Source organism: Balaenoptera borealis (assembly GCF_965194805.1).
Source record: "Balaenoptera borealis genome assembly, chromosome: 1".
Lineage (NCBI taxonomy): Eukaryota > Metazoa > Chordata > Mammalia > Artiodactyla > Balaenopteridae > Balaenoptera > Balaenoptera borealis.
This window is the reverse complement of record NC_138860.1, coordinates 26,729,244-26,743,601: the sequence shown is the minus strand read 5'-3', so window position 1 is coordinate 26,743,601 and position 14,358 is coordinate 26,729,244. Positions and strand designations below refer to the sequence as shown.

At 47.5% G+C, this 14,358-nt stretch overlaps 1 protein-coding gene across 3 annotated transcripts in view; it reads left to right on the top strand.

The window, feature by feature from the left end:
• KIF26B (kinesin family member 26B) overlaps window positions 1–13,089 on the top strand; it is a 496,534-nt gene extending 483,445 nt beyond the window's left edge. For all 3 annotated transcript variants that reach the window (XM_082339855.1, XM_082339856.1, XM_082339857.1), the window contains 3 exons: window positions 1,583–1,785; window positions 2,242–2,392; window positions 6,089–13,089. In XM_082339855.1, coding sequence (XP_082195981.1) covers window positions 1,583–1,785; window positions 2,242–2,392; window positions 6,089–6,237 — 503 coding nt within the window. In that variant the 3' untranslated portion in view covers window positions 6,238–13,089. The remainder of the gene's footprint in view (window positions 1–1,582; window positions 1,786–2,241; window positions 2,393–6,088) is intronic.
• The last annotated feature ends 1,269 nt before the right edge of the window (window positions 13,090–14,358 follow it).

The window sequence follows — 14,358 nt, the reverse complement described above, 5'->3', positions numbered from 1 at the left end:
AAGAAAAACAATCAAAAGGATTTTCATGTTCAGTGAGCACCTACTAGGTGCCAAGTTCTGTGATGTTTAATCATAACCCATCCTTTGGGGAAATCGTTTATTATCTGATATTTTTATTTTTTATTTTGGTGGAGAATGTGGGCAATGGATTTTTTAAACAAGGGAATACTGAGACTTTGGGCAAGTTGCTGAAGTCTTTTGTTCCTTAGTTTCTGCTTCTGTGAGAATTAAATTAGATACTAGGCTTGTCTGTGACAGAAAACCCCAATAACAATATAGAGATTAATTTCTCATGTAAAAGTCTGTGTAGGGGGTTTTAAGGGCAGTGAAAATACTCTGTGTGATCGTATTATGGTGGATACATATCACTGCACATTTGTCCAAACCACAGGATGTAAACACCAAGAGTGAACCCCAGTGTAAACTATGGACCCTGGGTATCGATATGGATAATGACATGTCAATGTAGGTTCAGTTGTAACACATGTACCACTGTGAAGGTCTCCAGGGTGTCAGGAATCCAGGTTCCTTCTCTTGTTTTTCTGTTGTTTATGATCTTCATGTCATGGACCGGCCAGCAGGCCCATATTCCATCCGGGACAAAGGCAAGAGGACGAGGAGAGCAGACCTCACCCTTTCAGGACACTTTCTAACTGTTAAACAGGATACTTCTGCTTCTATTGCACTGGTGGAGCTTAAGTCACATGTACCACACAGGGTACACCTGGGTGGCCGTGTTCCCTGCTCCAACTCGGGGTCTTCTGCAGAGGAAGAAGAGGAGGGCAGGTATTGGGGGGGCAGCTAGCAGTCTCTGTCACAGTGTGTAAGGCACGATAAGTAGGGCCTGGCATAATCAGTGCTTATTCCAGTGTTGTTGTTAGAAGCAAATAAACTCCTCCTACCACAATACCAAACACTAGGATCTTTTCTCGCTGATGGAACGTCTCTAATTTCACAGTAACACTTGTCCATGCTGAGGGTGTGGCCAGGGTGACTCTCAGTTCTAGTGTCCTCCAGCCTGTGTGTTTCAGGGGGAAGACCACAGGTGGCTCAACAGGTGAGGGGGGACATCTGAGCTTGTGGAGGTAAAGGCAAGTGCCAGGTAAGGAAGTGGATGCTGAGGCGGGTGGTGGGAGGTTGGAGGGGTTCAAACACAGCTCTGCCACAGGCTCCGGCAGGGCTGTCACGCCACCACCCCCTGCATCAAAAATACATTTAATATGTCCATGCCACTCTCTCACTTTGTCACAGCTTACCCTTCCCTACCAAACGTAAAATAGATAGCTAGTGGGAAGCAGCCGCATAGCACAGGGAGATCAGGTTGGTGCTTTGTGACCACCTAGAGGGGTGGGATAGGGAGGGTGGGAGGGAGACGCAAGAGGGAGGAGATATGGGGATATATGTATTTGTATATCTGATTCACTTTGTTATAAAGGAGAAACTAACACACCATTGTAAAGCAATTATACTCCAATAAAGATGTTAAAAAAATATTGAATGCATATAATTAAACAATGAAAAAAAATACATTTAAAAGATAGAAATTCAAAACGATTAACTTTAGGCTTAATCCCCTGCCTAGGTTCCCAGAGACGGAGGCTCATCCCGGCGCTGTCCCTTGACACCCCCTCCCCTGTGAGAAAACCGGCCAACAGCGCAGGGGTCCGTTGGGTGGACGGCCCCTTGCGCAGCACCCAGAGGGGCCTCGGGGAACCTTTTGAGATCAAAGTCTATGAAATCGACGACGTGGAGCGGCTGCAGCGGCGACGAGGGGGCAGCAGCAAGGTGCGCCTCCCCCTCCCCACGCGGTGGCGGTCCCCCAGCAGGTCCCGGGCTGACGCCGCGGCCGCGCCCGAGAGGAGGGCGCAGGCGCCTGCCAGCGGCTTCCGGCGGGAGGCGGGCCCGTGCGCCCCGCTCGGGAGAGCAGCCTGCTTCTCCGCCCGGAGACCTCTGAAGGCTCAAAGGCCGGGGGAGCTGGTGGTCTTCCAGGCTCTCCTGGCTCCAGCTTGGAGCGCCCGCCGCCTTCTAAATTTGAGATATGCCAGGGATAGCCCTACCCCGTGAGGGGGCTGTCTGAGCTGAGCCCCCAGCTCCCTCCCAAACTTCCCAGTGACCTGCTCCTTTTGCACTGACCATAAGCACAAGTATTCCTTTCCAGAAGAGGTTGCCTGGGCTGGATTGGAGCTGAAGGTCCTTTCTCCTCCCCCCTCCACCCCCATCTCCTTCCCATCTGTGTACTAGGAGGTCATGTGCTTCAACGCAAAGCTGAAAATTCTGGAGCATCGCCAGCAGAGAATTGCCGAGGTCCGAGCCAAGTACGAGTGGCTGATGAAGGAGCTGGAGACGACGAAACAGTATCTGATGCTGGATCCCAACAAGTGGCTCAGCGAATGTAAGGCCCGTTACTGCGATTCCTGGGTTCACCAGTTAAACAGGCCAGGCTGAGAGGGACACAGACGCTGTCTGAACCCGAGGGCCTTCCATGCCCACTGGCTGGAGACGGCCTCCCTGAGCGCAGGTGGGGGGGCAGGTGGGAGGGGTGTGGGCGGCAGCAGGGCAGTGAGTATTGCTCTTGCACGATTATTTCTTATGTGTCTCAGTCCAAAGCACCTGAAAATGAGATTTTTTTCCCCCTACATGTGGTGGACGATCACCCAGACATGAAGGCTATATTACCAATCTGCTCCCCGGCCACAAAAATCACATTGCATGTCTAGCCTGAAAGAGACAAGAATTTATAGAGTGCTTAATAGGGTAGAATGTGCAATCCTAGAAAAGCCTCAAAAAGAACCCAGAAAGCAAGAAAAACATTTTTGAGTGAAAAGAATAACATTCACAGTGTTATTTCCATTTAATAGACAGCCCAGGATGACAGTAACCATCTAATAACAATTCAGAACAATTCTGCTCTCTTTGAAAGATGGATTCAATTTTCTTATTTATTTGTTTCTAACCATTCCATTTACCACAAAATAAAGCTCACATCTGGTCCCAACTGTTTCACTGATATGGGGCCCAATGCTAGACGACTTACTCTCTGAAATAAAGTACATTACTTCCACTAAAATTCCTCTCCCTCCTTTCCTGGCCGGCACTCACCAGCTCTCCCCTCCAGGCCCTCAGCCTCCCTGTGCCTCCCTCTCTTCACGACTGCCCCCTGGAGGTCACATCACCCTCTCCCCAGTGCCGGGAGCATGGCAGGCAGAGTCTGGGGCTTAGGTTTAAGAAACACTGGGTGAAACGATCCTGGGCAAAGAAGAAAGGACAGAATTTGCCGGTCTTCTAGCTGTGCCCTGCCACTTTCACAGTATGTCTTCAGGCGGCTTCCTTTCCATAGCACTGAGGTAATAACATCTCCCCTGAGTACCTCATGATCAAAAGAACCTAAAGGGAGGACAGGGCACTGGGACCAGTCTGTGATGCATCTTACCTTGTTGAGTTGTACCATTTGTGGTGACAACCGCCGTCCTGCAGACCCACTTTGGAGGCTGGCTGTGAGACCTTGGGTAAGACGCTTAACCTCTCTGAGCCTTGATTTCCTTAACTGTCAGATGGTAGGCACATAATGGTGCCTACCTCATAAGGTTGTTGTGAGAGTGAACGAGTTACTCTCAGTCGAGTGCTGGTTACGCTGCCTGCCCATGATGAAGGAGCAATGTCTGGTAGTAATTAGTGTTCGTATTATCCCAGAGTTAACAAAATAGCTATCCTCAACAGGAGACATTTCCTCAGCACCTGCTTGCATGATGCAGCAAGGTAGGTCCCTTGTTAGAAATCTGGACAGAGACATGAACTCCTGCTCTCCAGGGTATTTCCATCTAAGGCTGTGATAGGGCAGACAAGACACGAACAAGGACATTAGCTGAAGTCTGGCCGCGGCATAAACATGGAGCCTAAGGCTATGTTTCTCCCACATGTGCACACCCTTTTCCTTCTTCCGTGAATCCTCAGGCACTTCGAGATCCCAGGGGTGCCCATTCAGCAGTTCCTCTTCCTTTTTGCTGTTTTCATTAACATTTTTTGAGAGCTATTTATGCCTAAGGCAAGCTTGATAATTGTCTTCGTCTTACAAAGTCACATTTTTCCCAGGATGGGAGCAGCTTAAACGTCGGTACATATGTAGATGCTTCCAGGAAACGATCCCTTCCTTCTTGCCTTTGTTCATGTCAGGAATCAGGGATTTTTTTGATGCTGAGAAAGGTAATGAACAGAAGGCTACGTGAAAGGAGAAACACAGATTGTTTCTTCAAGATGAATTGAAACCAAGAATGACCCCCCAAAAATCAATGAGACTGTATTCTGACTATTCCCTGGGTGTGGGTAATAGGCTGGGTGTTGGCTAGAAAGAAATGTTCTGGAATCCATTTATTAAAATTTCCAAGGTGATCCAATAATATAGCTGATGTGGTTATGGTATTCTGAGGGGTTTTGTTTGGTCTTTAAATATTAGACTGATATTCAGGAGCCTCAGGCTCATTCCCAGCCCCGGTCCTTATTAACTGCGTAGCCCTGAGCAGGACGCCTCACTTCTCTGAGCTCAGTTAAGTCTCCTATAAAAGAAGTCAGCCTTGATGTCAACCCTTGATGTTCCTGTAGCTTATTACAGTTCTCAGACCACATCCACATTCATCGTCTCTTTTTGGTTCTACTCTTCATGGCAACTCTAGTTAGGAAAGTAGGGAGACTAGGGATTATGACTCTCCTGTTACTTTTAAGGACCCTTTGCCAGCAAAGATTAGGCATGGCCGACCTGGGAGTCAAGTGCAGGTCTCCTGCCTTGGATTCCAGGGCCACCCCCACTGCCCTGTCCTCTCCATGCTGGGCCCTCTGTAGCAGCCTATCCCCCTGCCCAGTCACCACTGGACCAGGTAGTGGCCGGGGGCCAGGAGAGGGTGGTCTCAGATAATTGCCCTTGAGGAACTGAAGGAAACAGACTTTTAACTCTGTGCAGGCCTGAACATTAGGGACAGCATCTGGGTCCTAAATCTCAGCTTCTGAGGACAGAATCGTAATTATTATTATTTTTAATTAAAGTATAGTTGATTTACAATGTGTTAATTTCTGCGTACAGCAGGGTGATTCAGTGACACACACACATACATCTATATTCTTTTTTATATTTTTTCCATTATGGTTTATCACAGGATACTGAATGTAGTTCCCTGTGCTATACAGTAGGACCTTGTTGTTTATTCATCCTATATATACTAGTTTGCATCTGCTAACCCCAAACTCCCAGTCCATCCCTCCCTACCCCCCCACCCCCTTGGCAACCACAAGTCCGTTCTTTATGTCTATGAGTCTAAGAATCGTAATTATTAACATAGATTCCATCACCACCCTAGTTCCCAAAGGACCAGTGAGTATATGAAACTGTACTAGGAAGTGCCAAGAGGCAGGGTCACTGCTTAGAGAGGCAGCTGCACACAGCTGTGTGAAGGACTAACCAGAGAGCAACACACTTACATCAGCAGGCGGAGGTATAAACATCGTTCAGGTGAGTCCCCAAAAAGGAAGGGCTTCTCCACACCTCAGCTTGAAGCTTTATTTATTTTCTAGTTAATAAAGAAAATGGTGCTGGTAGAGTCCCAAATCCTGTCATGGAGATGGTGGAGGTGGGGAGAGCTTGATGTCACTTTGTCCCTCAGTAGAGTCGCAATAAAATGCCAGGGGTCTAACGTTAGCGTTGGAACGAAGTAGTAAAGTAGTACAAGTAGTAAAGTGTTCTGTTCTCGACCTGAGAGCGGCAGAGGGTTGGGCAGGAGGGTGCGGCAGCGCTGCCTAAGACCTTCCGGTGCAGGCGCAGGTGCAGGTACAGGTATAGGCGCAGGTGCAGGTACAGGTGCAGGTACAGGCACAGGTTCAAGTGCAGGTACAGGTGCAGGTGCAGGTACAGGCGCAGGTACAGGTACAGGTGCAGGTGCAGGTACAGGTATAGGCGCAGGTACAGGTGCAGGTGCAGGTACAGGCGCAGGCGCAGGTACAGGTACAGGTGCAGGTGCAGCAGCCGCGGGCCGGCACGGCTGAGCCGTCCGATCACCCTTCCCCGCTGGCCGCGCGTCTCCATCGGGCTTCTCCTTCTTTGCAGTTGACTTGGAGCAGGTTCTGGAGCTGGATTCCCTGGAGTACCTGGAAGCGCTGGAGTGCGTGACGGAGCGCCTGGAGAGCCGCGTCAACTTCTGCAAGGCGCACCTCATGATGATCACCTGCTTCGACATCACCTCCCGGCGCCGCTGACGGGAGCCGCCGCCCGGCCGGCCCTCGCTCCCGATCCGCAGGCAGCCGCGCTCGGCGGGCCCTCGGTGCTGGCCGTGCTCAGTGACCACGGAAGGAGGACGAAGGTCGGTGGCAAGTCTGGAGTGAGCGTGGAGCGGAAGGCGATTTTTCTTTTGTTTTCTGTAGGAAAGGTGCAAACACCAAACACGCAGGAGAGGAGAAAATGATGGGAAACCCAAGGGACGTGGAAGCCCCCGTGAGACTGAAAAAGCACTTTGAGGAACTTTAAAGAACTTGTTTGTACATAAGAACTGCTGGCAAAAGAGACCTCACTCTTCTCCTGGTTTGTGAGAAAAGGCGAGGGTGGACGTGGGATTGCTGTGGAAAGCTGAAACAAAACAAGTTACTCCGAATGACTGATGAAGTGCCTTGCAAATCTTTGTTATTATCCAAACATTTATGTTCATACTTTCTTGTGTACAGATGGTGCTAGTCAAGATGAAAACAACAAAACGAACAAAAAAGAAAATCAAACACATTTTTGCAATGTATTTACAGCTCGTTTTCTCTTGGTGTTTTATCCTATTTCTGACTTGCTGTTTCTAAGTAAGTTGTGTTTGTAGAGCTATTTCCTAATCGGTATTGCATATGAATAAATGTTAACTGTCTGCTATGGTTCTGCTGGGAAGGCCACTCAAACAGAAGATAGAGACTTCCTTCCAAAGAAGGTTGGAACAGCGGGTGATGCTCAATGCCAGCTCCTACAAGTGGCAGGGTCAGCGGGCAGACTCGGAGGTCGATCATGGAGCAGGTGCACGTGAGCTTGAGAGAAAAGAGAGGAGAAAGGGGTGCGTCTCTAGGGGGAAAGGAGCCTCTATGACCTGGGCCCTACTTACCCTTTGGGTGGGATGTTTGTTCCAAGTAGTTTCCCCTCCAAATCCTGAACACATATACTAGTTCCTTTACCCACGAATCCAGGGTTTTCATGGCCCTCATAACATTTTTCATATTCATTTTTATTCCAAAGACTCTGGATTGAAACCTTGAACCAATTCAGCAGAGCCATATTTTTTTGCTCCCTAGTTTTGCAAATTTATTAGAGAAGAGGATTTTTCCCAGTTTGGAGACCTTCTTGGGCTTGTAGATGCTCAGAGATCGCAACAGTATTGGTCCAGAACAAGGATGGATGTGAGGTTGCACAGCTTTTCTGTTGCCCAGGGTGCTGCTTAAATGCAAGAAGTCCCAGTCCTCGTGTGAACCAAAGCCTCCATCCCAAGAAACAACTAGGCTTGGCCACTCAACCTTGACACCTGAAGGCAGAGAAAGTTTTCCTGTCATACATCACACACCTGTAGCGAGGCAGGGCACAGAGTTTCATGCATATGGATGTACAGGGCTTGACTTTGGACCTCATTCTCAAATTGAGATGTTCATCCCTTAGGGACTATTATACCCATTTTAGTGATGGAAACCCAGGCACAGAGTGGTCAAGGGATTGTCTAATAACAGCTGTGGAACAGCAGGGCGTTCGCCTACCTTCCAGGTCAGGGCCCTCTCCCAGGCCCCTGCAGCCTGCCCACTGGTAGAGGTGCCCAGGGTTTTCCCTGTTCTTTATGCCCTCAAATGCAGCATATCTTCATGAGCCTATTTCCAGGCGAGGCAGTCCTGGCTAACCAACTCCTCAGCCCCAGCTGCTCCCCAAGGAAAAGGAACCTTTGCATTTCTTTGACAGTGCTCTTCAGGACACGTGTAGCCCAGCATAGCTCAGCTGAACTCAGTAAGTGGGAACCGTAGTCTTGTGAGCTTCACGGTACCAGTCCTTTACTGGTCAGAACAGGGCACAGACGGCCCCATTAGCTTTGTTTGGGAAGTCAGCCCCCTAGACTGGAAGGCAGCTCCGTGGATGACAAGTCTGGCTCTGTGTTTGGTTAGAGCACGCTCCTATGCAGAGGTGCACGTAGAAGCTGCACTCCCATCTGACAGCTGCAACGGGCTACAATATGGTGAAAAGTTACTCCAGAGCGGATCATTTCCCCCTCTGGTTTAACAAGTGCGTCTGTCCCCTTGGAAGGCGGGGCTCCCACACCCTAACCTCATTCTGAAGGGCAGCCCCACGGCTCTGGGTGCACCTCTGGTCTCAGCACTTGTGTTCATGGCCTTGTTCAACAGCAGCATAATGGAAGCTTCTGGACCCCAGAGGATGCCGATCTGTTGAGTTTGTTTGGGTTTTCCGTTCGGCACTTCTTTGGTTGCTGGTTTGATACACACCACTTCATGAAAAGCCTTTAATTGAGGGATTGTCACAGGTGAGTATCCTAGTCTTTGCTGGAAACAAACGCACTTGATTAGTAATCAGTGTCCTTAGCTTTTGCCCTGGCCACGTCTTTCCCACAGGTTACCTCACTGTGCTGACTTCCTTAGCAGGCCAGCACTGGGGCCTTCGTGCCTTTCCTGGAGTGAGACTAAGTGGAAACATCTACAGAAATTAAAATCTTGATCAGTGGAAACTTTCCTAGGGGAGTGGCCTTCTGCTTGCCTCCTGCCTAAACCTGCTTTATATGTTTGTAGCAACTTTATGAGATAGTCCAAGGGCTGAATGAGACCAGGAGCTCTCTTGCCAAGTCAGATTGGCCTCGCAAGATGCCACAACATGGAGCTTCTCACAGGATGCTTTTGGCCGTGGTGTAGGAGAACAACTTGGCATGGAGGTTGTCCACTGGCTTTTTTCCTTTTTTTTCTTTTCCTTTCTTTTCTTTTCTAACGTAAGTAAGCTACAAACATCTTAACACACCAAGTATTTGTAAACCATGTGAAGAAATCATGATTTTTATGCTATAATGTGCTTATTCCTGGTTCTACCTGTAAGTTGATTGTACAGCTGGTCAGCTGTTGTGTAGCAGTTCTAATAACTGAAGAACACCTCACTCAATGGCCAGGTGTGAGGTAGGTCCAGGTCTCCTTGTGGTTTTGGTGACAGATAACCTAAGAAGGCAAAGGGAATGTCAAAGAACCCATTATTCCATTTTATTATCCACAAATGAAAGGACCAGAAAAATATTTATTTGAAATTAACATTTATACGTGGAAGCCTTAATTCTTTGTCTGAAATCTGTTCCCCTCTCCAAATAGTTTAGTGTAAGGTGGAAGCAAAACTCAGAGCCCAAAAGGGGAATAGTGATGTTGTTTCTGGGGAGTGAATCCATATTGCATTTCATGATGGTGTTTCATGTTGCCACAGAGTGAGAGTTTGCTTTATCCTGGGCTTTCAAGCCCCACCTGAGAGCTGCAACTTTTGATCTTCTTGTCCTTGAATTCCCCTCTACATCATGGGGAAGCTGTCACTAACTTTCATCTCTTCCAGATTTGAAATCGAAACATCCTGTCTGTTGTTTTATCTGCAGTTGCTATCCTGAAGGTGGGGAGCTTGAGATGCAAATGCAGAGGTTGGTCCTGTGTTGACTCAGGTGGGGCTCATACAAGGGACCCCATGCTGGGGAGAGGAGACAGCTGGGATAAAATGCCATGCAGCCCAGAGTGGGGAATTCGGCGGGCAGGAGTCTCGCCATTTGTCATAAATTAGTCTTAAGCTTGGAGTCTGTGTTCCTGGAAGGTGGTGGTGACTTCATCATAGCCACAAAACCCATCCAGGGCAGTGGTTCAAAAAGTCTGACACACACACATATATATCTTGTGCCGGTTCTCGGATTTCTGTTCATGTTGAGCAAGAGCCCTTTTTTGGGCTTCAGATTCTGATGCTGATCATGAATTTTGGTTAATCCATCAGCCTTTTAGGTGTTACTATTCAAAAGCAGCTGTCTGATCTGGGTTTCTTGGGTTAGAGGCAGGGCTTGCAAGAGCCCAAGCATTTGTTAGCCTGGCTCTACACACAGTTGCCTGTGTCATTGGCTACTGCTGATCTGTAATCAAGGCTCCCACCATAAATAATGATGTGGTGAACGTTTTTAAATCCCTATTCCAAGAAGGGTTTGGGCTGTAACAGAAATTACTAAAAATTAGTTAATTTCAAAATTGAAACCAGAAAAATTCATGAATTTATTCAGTGTTCTTTTCCTGCTGGAAGATTAGCCCCACTCCTTGAGCACATATTTAAAGATTTCCTCACTTTTAAAGGCAGTGTATTTTAAACCCTGAAACCATGCAAGTAAGAAACACGTTGAAAGCCCTGTTCTTGACAAACTGATGCTGAATAAATCATCCATTGGCGCTGGCCCTGGGGCCTGCCTGCCGCCACACAGGCAGTACAGCCCATCTTCCCCCATAGGACACGCTCTTCAACACTGTCACGCTGAAACTTGACTGCTCAAGAAAGGCCTGTGCAGCCCACTTTTCTCTATGCCCAGTGAAGCAAAACTGACACTCAGTTTCATTGACAAATGCCAGCAAATGTTCTAAAAAATTTTTTTTTCGGGGGGGAGGCAGTAGTGGATGGACAGGTAATAGAATATAGTGTTCCTTTGGGTTATAATCTCTCTTTCTCCTCCTCCAGCAAAGATCTGTCAACATTTGTGGGTAAAAACTCACAAATTGTGTCCCTTAGCAATCTTCCCGACAAAATACATATCTATTCCAAGCTGCTTGTCATTTCCAGATAACAGCATAATTCCAATCCAGGAGAAGCTCATCTTCTCAGAAAAAGTGTTTGCAAAGTTTTAGAAGCTGCTTATCCATCCCCAAACAATGCCTTCTGCTTTGGGGTGGCCCTGCTCGGAACCAGAGATGATGTCATAATATCAGACATACTTGAGGTGCTTGAGGTGGCATCAAGCCTTTAGTGCATATAATCAATATTCTCTAGATGCAGTTCCCAGCGTCCATGTGTGTAGGGCGAGTGCTGAAATCCTGGCACTCACACATCTATTTTATGTAGATGTAGAAATTACCTTCTATCCTAAAGAGGCTCACTGTTTCATTCCCCATACTGCTAACCAACACCCCACATTGTCATATTCAGTTTATGAAGAAGTTATAATTTATTTGTAAACTCAGGATGTTGTTTTGTGGCGCCTCGTGTTTTATAACTTATTTATACACCATGGTTGGAAATGCTATCCAAGTGCTATGCATCAAAGTGTAAGTTTGGTGGATCTGCCTATGGCTGTTTTTTCTCCTCACTGTAGCAAGCTCTGTTAACAGAGACACAGGCAGCGGGGAGGAAAGAGAAATAAAACAGGAGAACAGGGATTAGGATCCAATCCTCAAAGTACAGGGCTTAGTTCAAAATCTAATTTGTTTCTGAAGTAAGTAGCTGAAAAGGAAAAGATCATTTCCTTTTGAATTTGATGATAACGGTCTTGGAAGTCAGCCTCCACAGGCCTGAGTGAAAGAGGATCCAGCCTCCTCCTGCTGGTTCAACACTAAATTTCTGAAAAGTGCAGACAGTATTAGGTTCCTACATTTCCCTAAGACGTCCCACCTCCCACCCCTGCTGTTACTGAAGGGGTTTGGAAAAGGAAACTGAAGTTCCTTACCTTGGATATATATAGTACATGTTTTTTCTGGACAAACCAAAGCACTTTAGTGAGTCTTACAACCCATAATACTTAAAGCATCTTGTCCCCTCACTGGATCCCTGAGAGGCCAGGAGGGGCTGGGGTCAGTAGTCTCATTTGAGAGGCAGCTAAACCTAGGAGAAAAAGCCTTGAGCTCAGAGTAAGGAAACCAGGCTCCAGGCCTGCTTTCCTCACTCGCTATGCAACCTTGGGCAAGTCGCTTCACTTTGCTGGGCCTCGGGGTCCCCGATGGAAGGTTGGGGGTCATAATAGCTGCCCTTCTGGGAGAGTGTAAAGAGAAAATGGTATAGTTGTTGGTAAGTGCTTTGAAGAAGTGAAAGCTCTGTTCAAGAGCTGGGGATAATCATTTTAGATGAAGAAACTGAAGTCAATAGCCAATGATTGGCCCAAGTTCACAGAGTAGTTTTATAGCAGAACTGGGATCTGAGTCTGGCATCTCGGACTCTTCCCATGACGTGCTGTTGCACCAGGTCTGAGTGGATATGTGGACACACACCATACCGATGTACCGATGTACACCGACGTGTGTGTGCATGGGGGTGTATACGGATGCATGTGTACAGAAGGTATGTGACATGGTGGAAGAACATAGGACAGAAAACCTGCGTTCTAACTCCAGTTTTGACAATAGTCCTATGGCCTTGGATATATTACCCAACGTTTCTGGAACACAGTTTTCTAATCTGTAAAATTAGGACAGTGTGCTAAATGATCTTTGTGGTTCCTTCAGCTCTTGTCATGTATGTATGTGTATATAAATATGCTAATCTGTAGAAATGGGCCAATTTGAAAACTGGAGACAAGACCTGCCCAAGTGCATTCATTGTGTCAGAAACAGCGAATTCATAAACTCTTCCTTTAAATTCAATGGTGGTATTTAATGTCATTGTTTTAAATTCACTATTTGGATAAAAGATTGATGCCATTTTAAAAATTAAGTTCATAGCTTACAAGTGTTTGCTGTTAAAAACTTTTAATAAAATTCATTTGTTAAAGTCAGAAATTCAACTATTCTGTACTTGGGTAGGTCCCAACAGCCTATTTGCAAACAGGCTGGTTTTGTGTATGGGCCTTCGCATAGCGATATAAGTTAGCTGTTGGCTTGATCATGATAAATGTGAGCAGGCTACCTGGAGAACAGTCTGGAAAAGAAAGTTATAGTTCTCAAAACCTGGTGACATGACTTCATTAAGCTGTGTGCCATTTCCAGTGTGAAGACATTGTTTGCTGGCTACGATCTCTGACTTTTTGTGGCATATGAGGTGAAAAATGTTGTCAAAAAAGAATCTGGTGTTTAAAAAGAATCAAACTATGGTGGCATTAAATGTTCACTTTTCTCCTACTCAGAGTCATGAATTCCTCTATCCAGTTCATCCTTCTGAACAGAGGGGGGAAACAATTCAAGGCCTGGGAGGATCCCTCTTACTAGAGCAACACCTTGGCTGAGGACTTGCTCCCAGGCCCCAGGGCCTTCCTAGGATGAGGCCTGTCTCTTCCCACTGTGGGGCTGGCCCCCAACAAGTTCAGAAGCTCGGGTGGGGGTGGGTGGATGTTGGGCTCAGTCCCGGAGCCCTGGCATTGTCCTGCATCCCTGAGAGTCACGGGGCTGGTGATCACACATGAAACGTGTCAAGAAGCTAGGTGTTGAAGTGGTGATGGCTTTGTTGGACTGGTGACTCTCCCTCAGTCCAGTGCCTCTGGGGCTGGCACAGAATAAAGGCCTTCACAGTCATTGTGGATTGCTTGGGCCTGGACACACAGCCCCTTGTTACAACAGTGCTTGTCTCACCTGGATACACTCAGGTAAGAAAGCAGAAACAGGTCAAAAACTGGAAGAAGGCCTAGGGTTCCCCACCCTCAAGGACAGTCTCTTTCCCTCCCCTGAAGATACTCCCTTGGGCAGCATGAGGCACTTCCCGAGATGCTGGTACCTCGTCCGTCCAATCAACCAGTGCTCCACAGTCCGAGAGAGAATGCAGCAGCCACTCCTAGCAAATCATACTCTTTATTCCTGGCACAGCCCTGCTCTGAATCCGTATCTCCTACTCTGCTGATCTGGCCTGGACACGCACAGCTCCAGCTACCCCTTTCTTTTGTCCCCAAATGCTAGACCAGACCCTCGTGGGCTCCCTTTGGGCCACTGTAGCAGAAGCCGTGAGTTCTTAAGAAGCCAGGAGCCATAGGGTTTTCTAGACATAATGCTTTCAACAGAAGAGCTGGTGGAGTGGCCACCTAACTCTGACCATCCCCTGGGAGAGGAGAGACCATAAAGGCAGCACCTAGAACTGCTTCTAACCCCTTGCTCTTCCCCCTCCCTCAGGGGAGGACTACCAAATATATGACCTTACTTGCATTTGTCTCCTAAACCATTAAACTCTCCAAATTGTTATTAACATAGCTGTTATGCTTTTCATCCTTTCCATCCCATCTTCTGGTCTCAGGGAGGACATAAACACTCTGTCTACCACGGCACCGTGGCACACCCCTCCAGACGTGGGGGCTGGAAGGACGTAAAAACCAAAGCAAGGTGACACCACCTTCCAGCAGCAGCAGCAGATTGGGCCATCCCTGCATCTGTGTGGAGAAAATGCCGTCCTGTCTCACTTAGGGC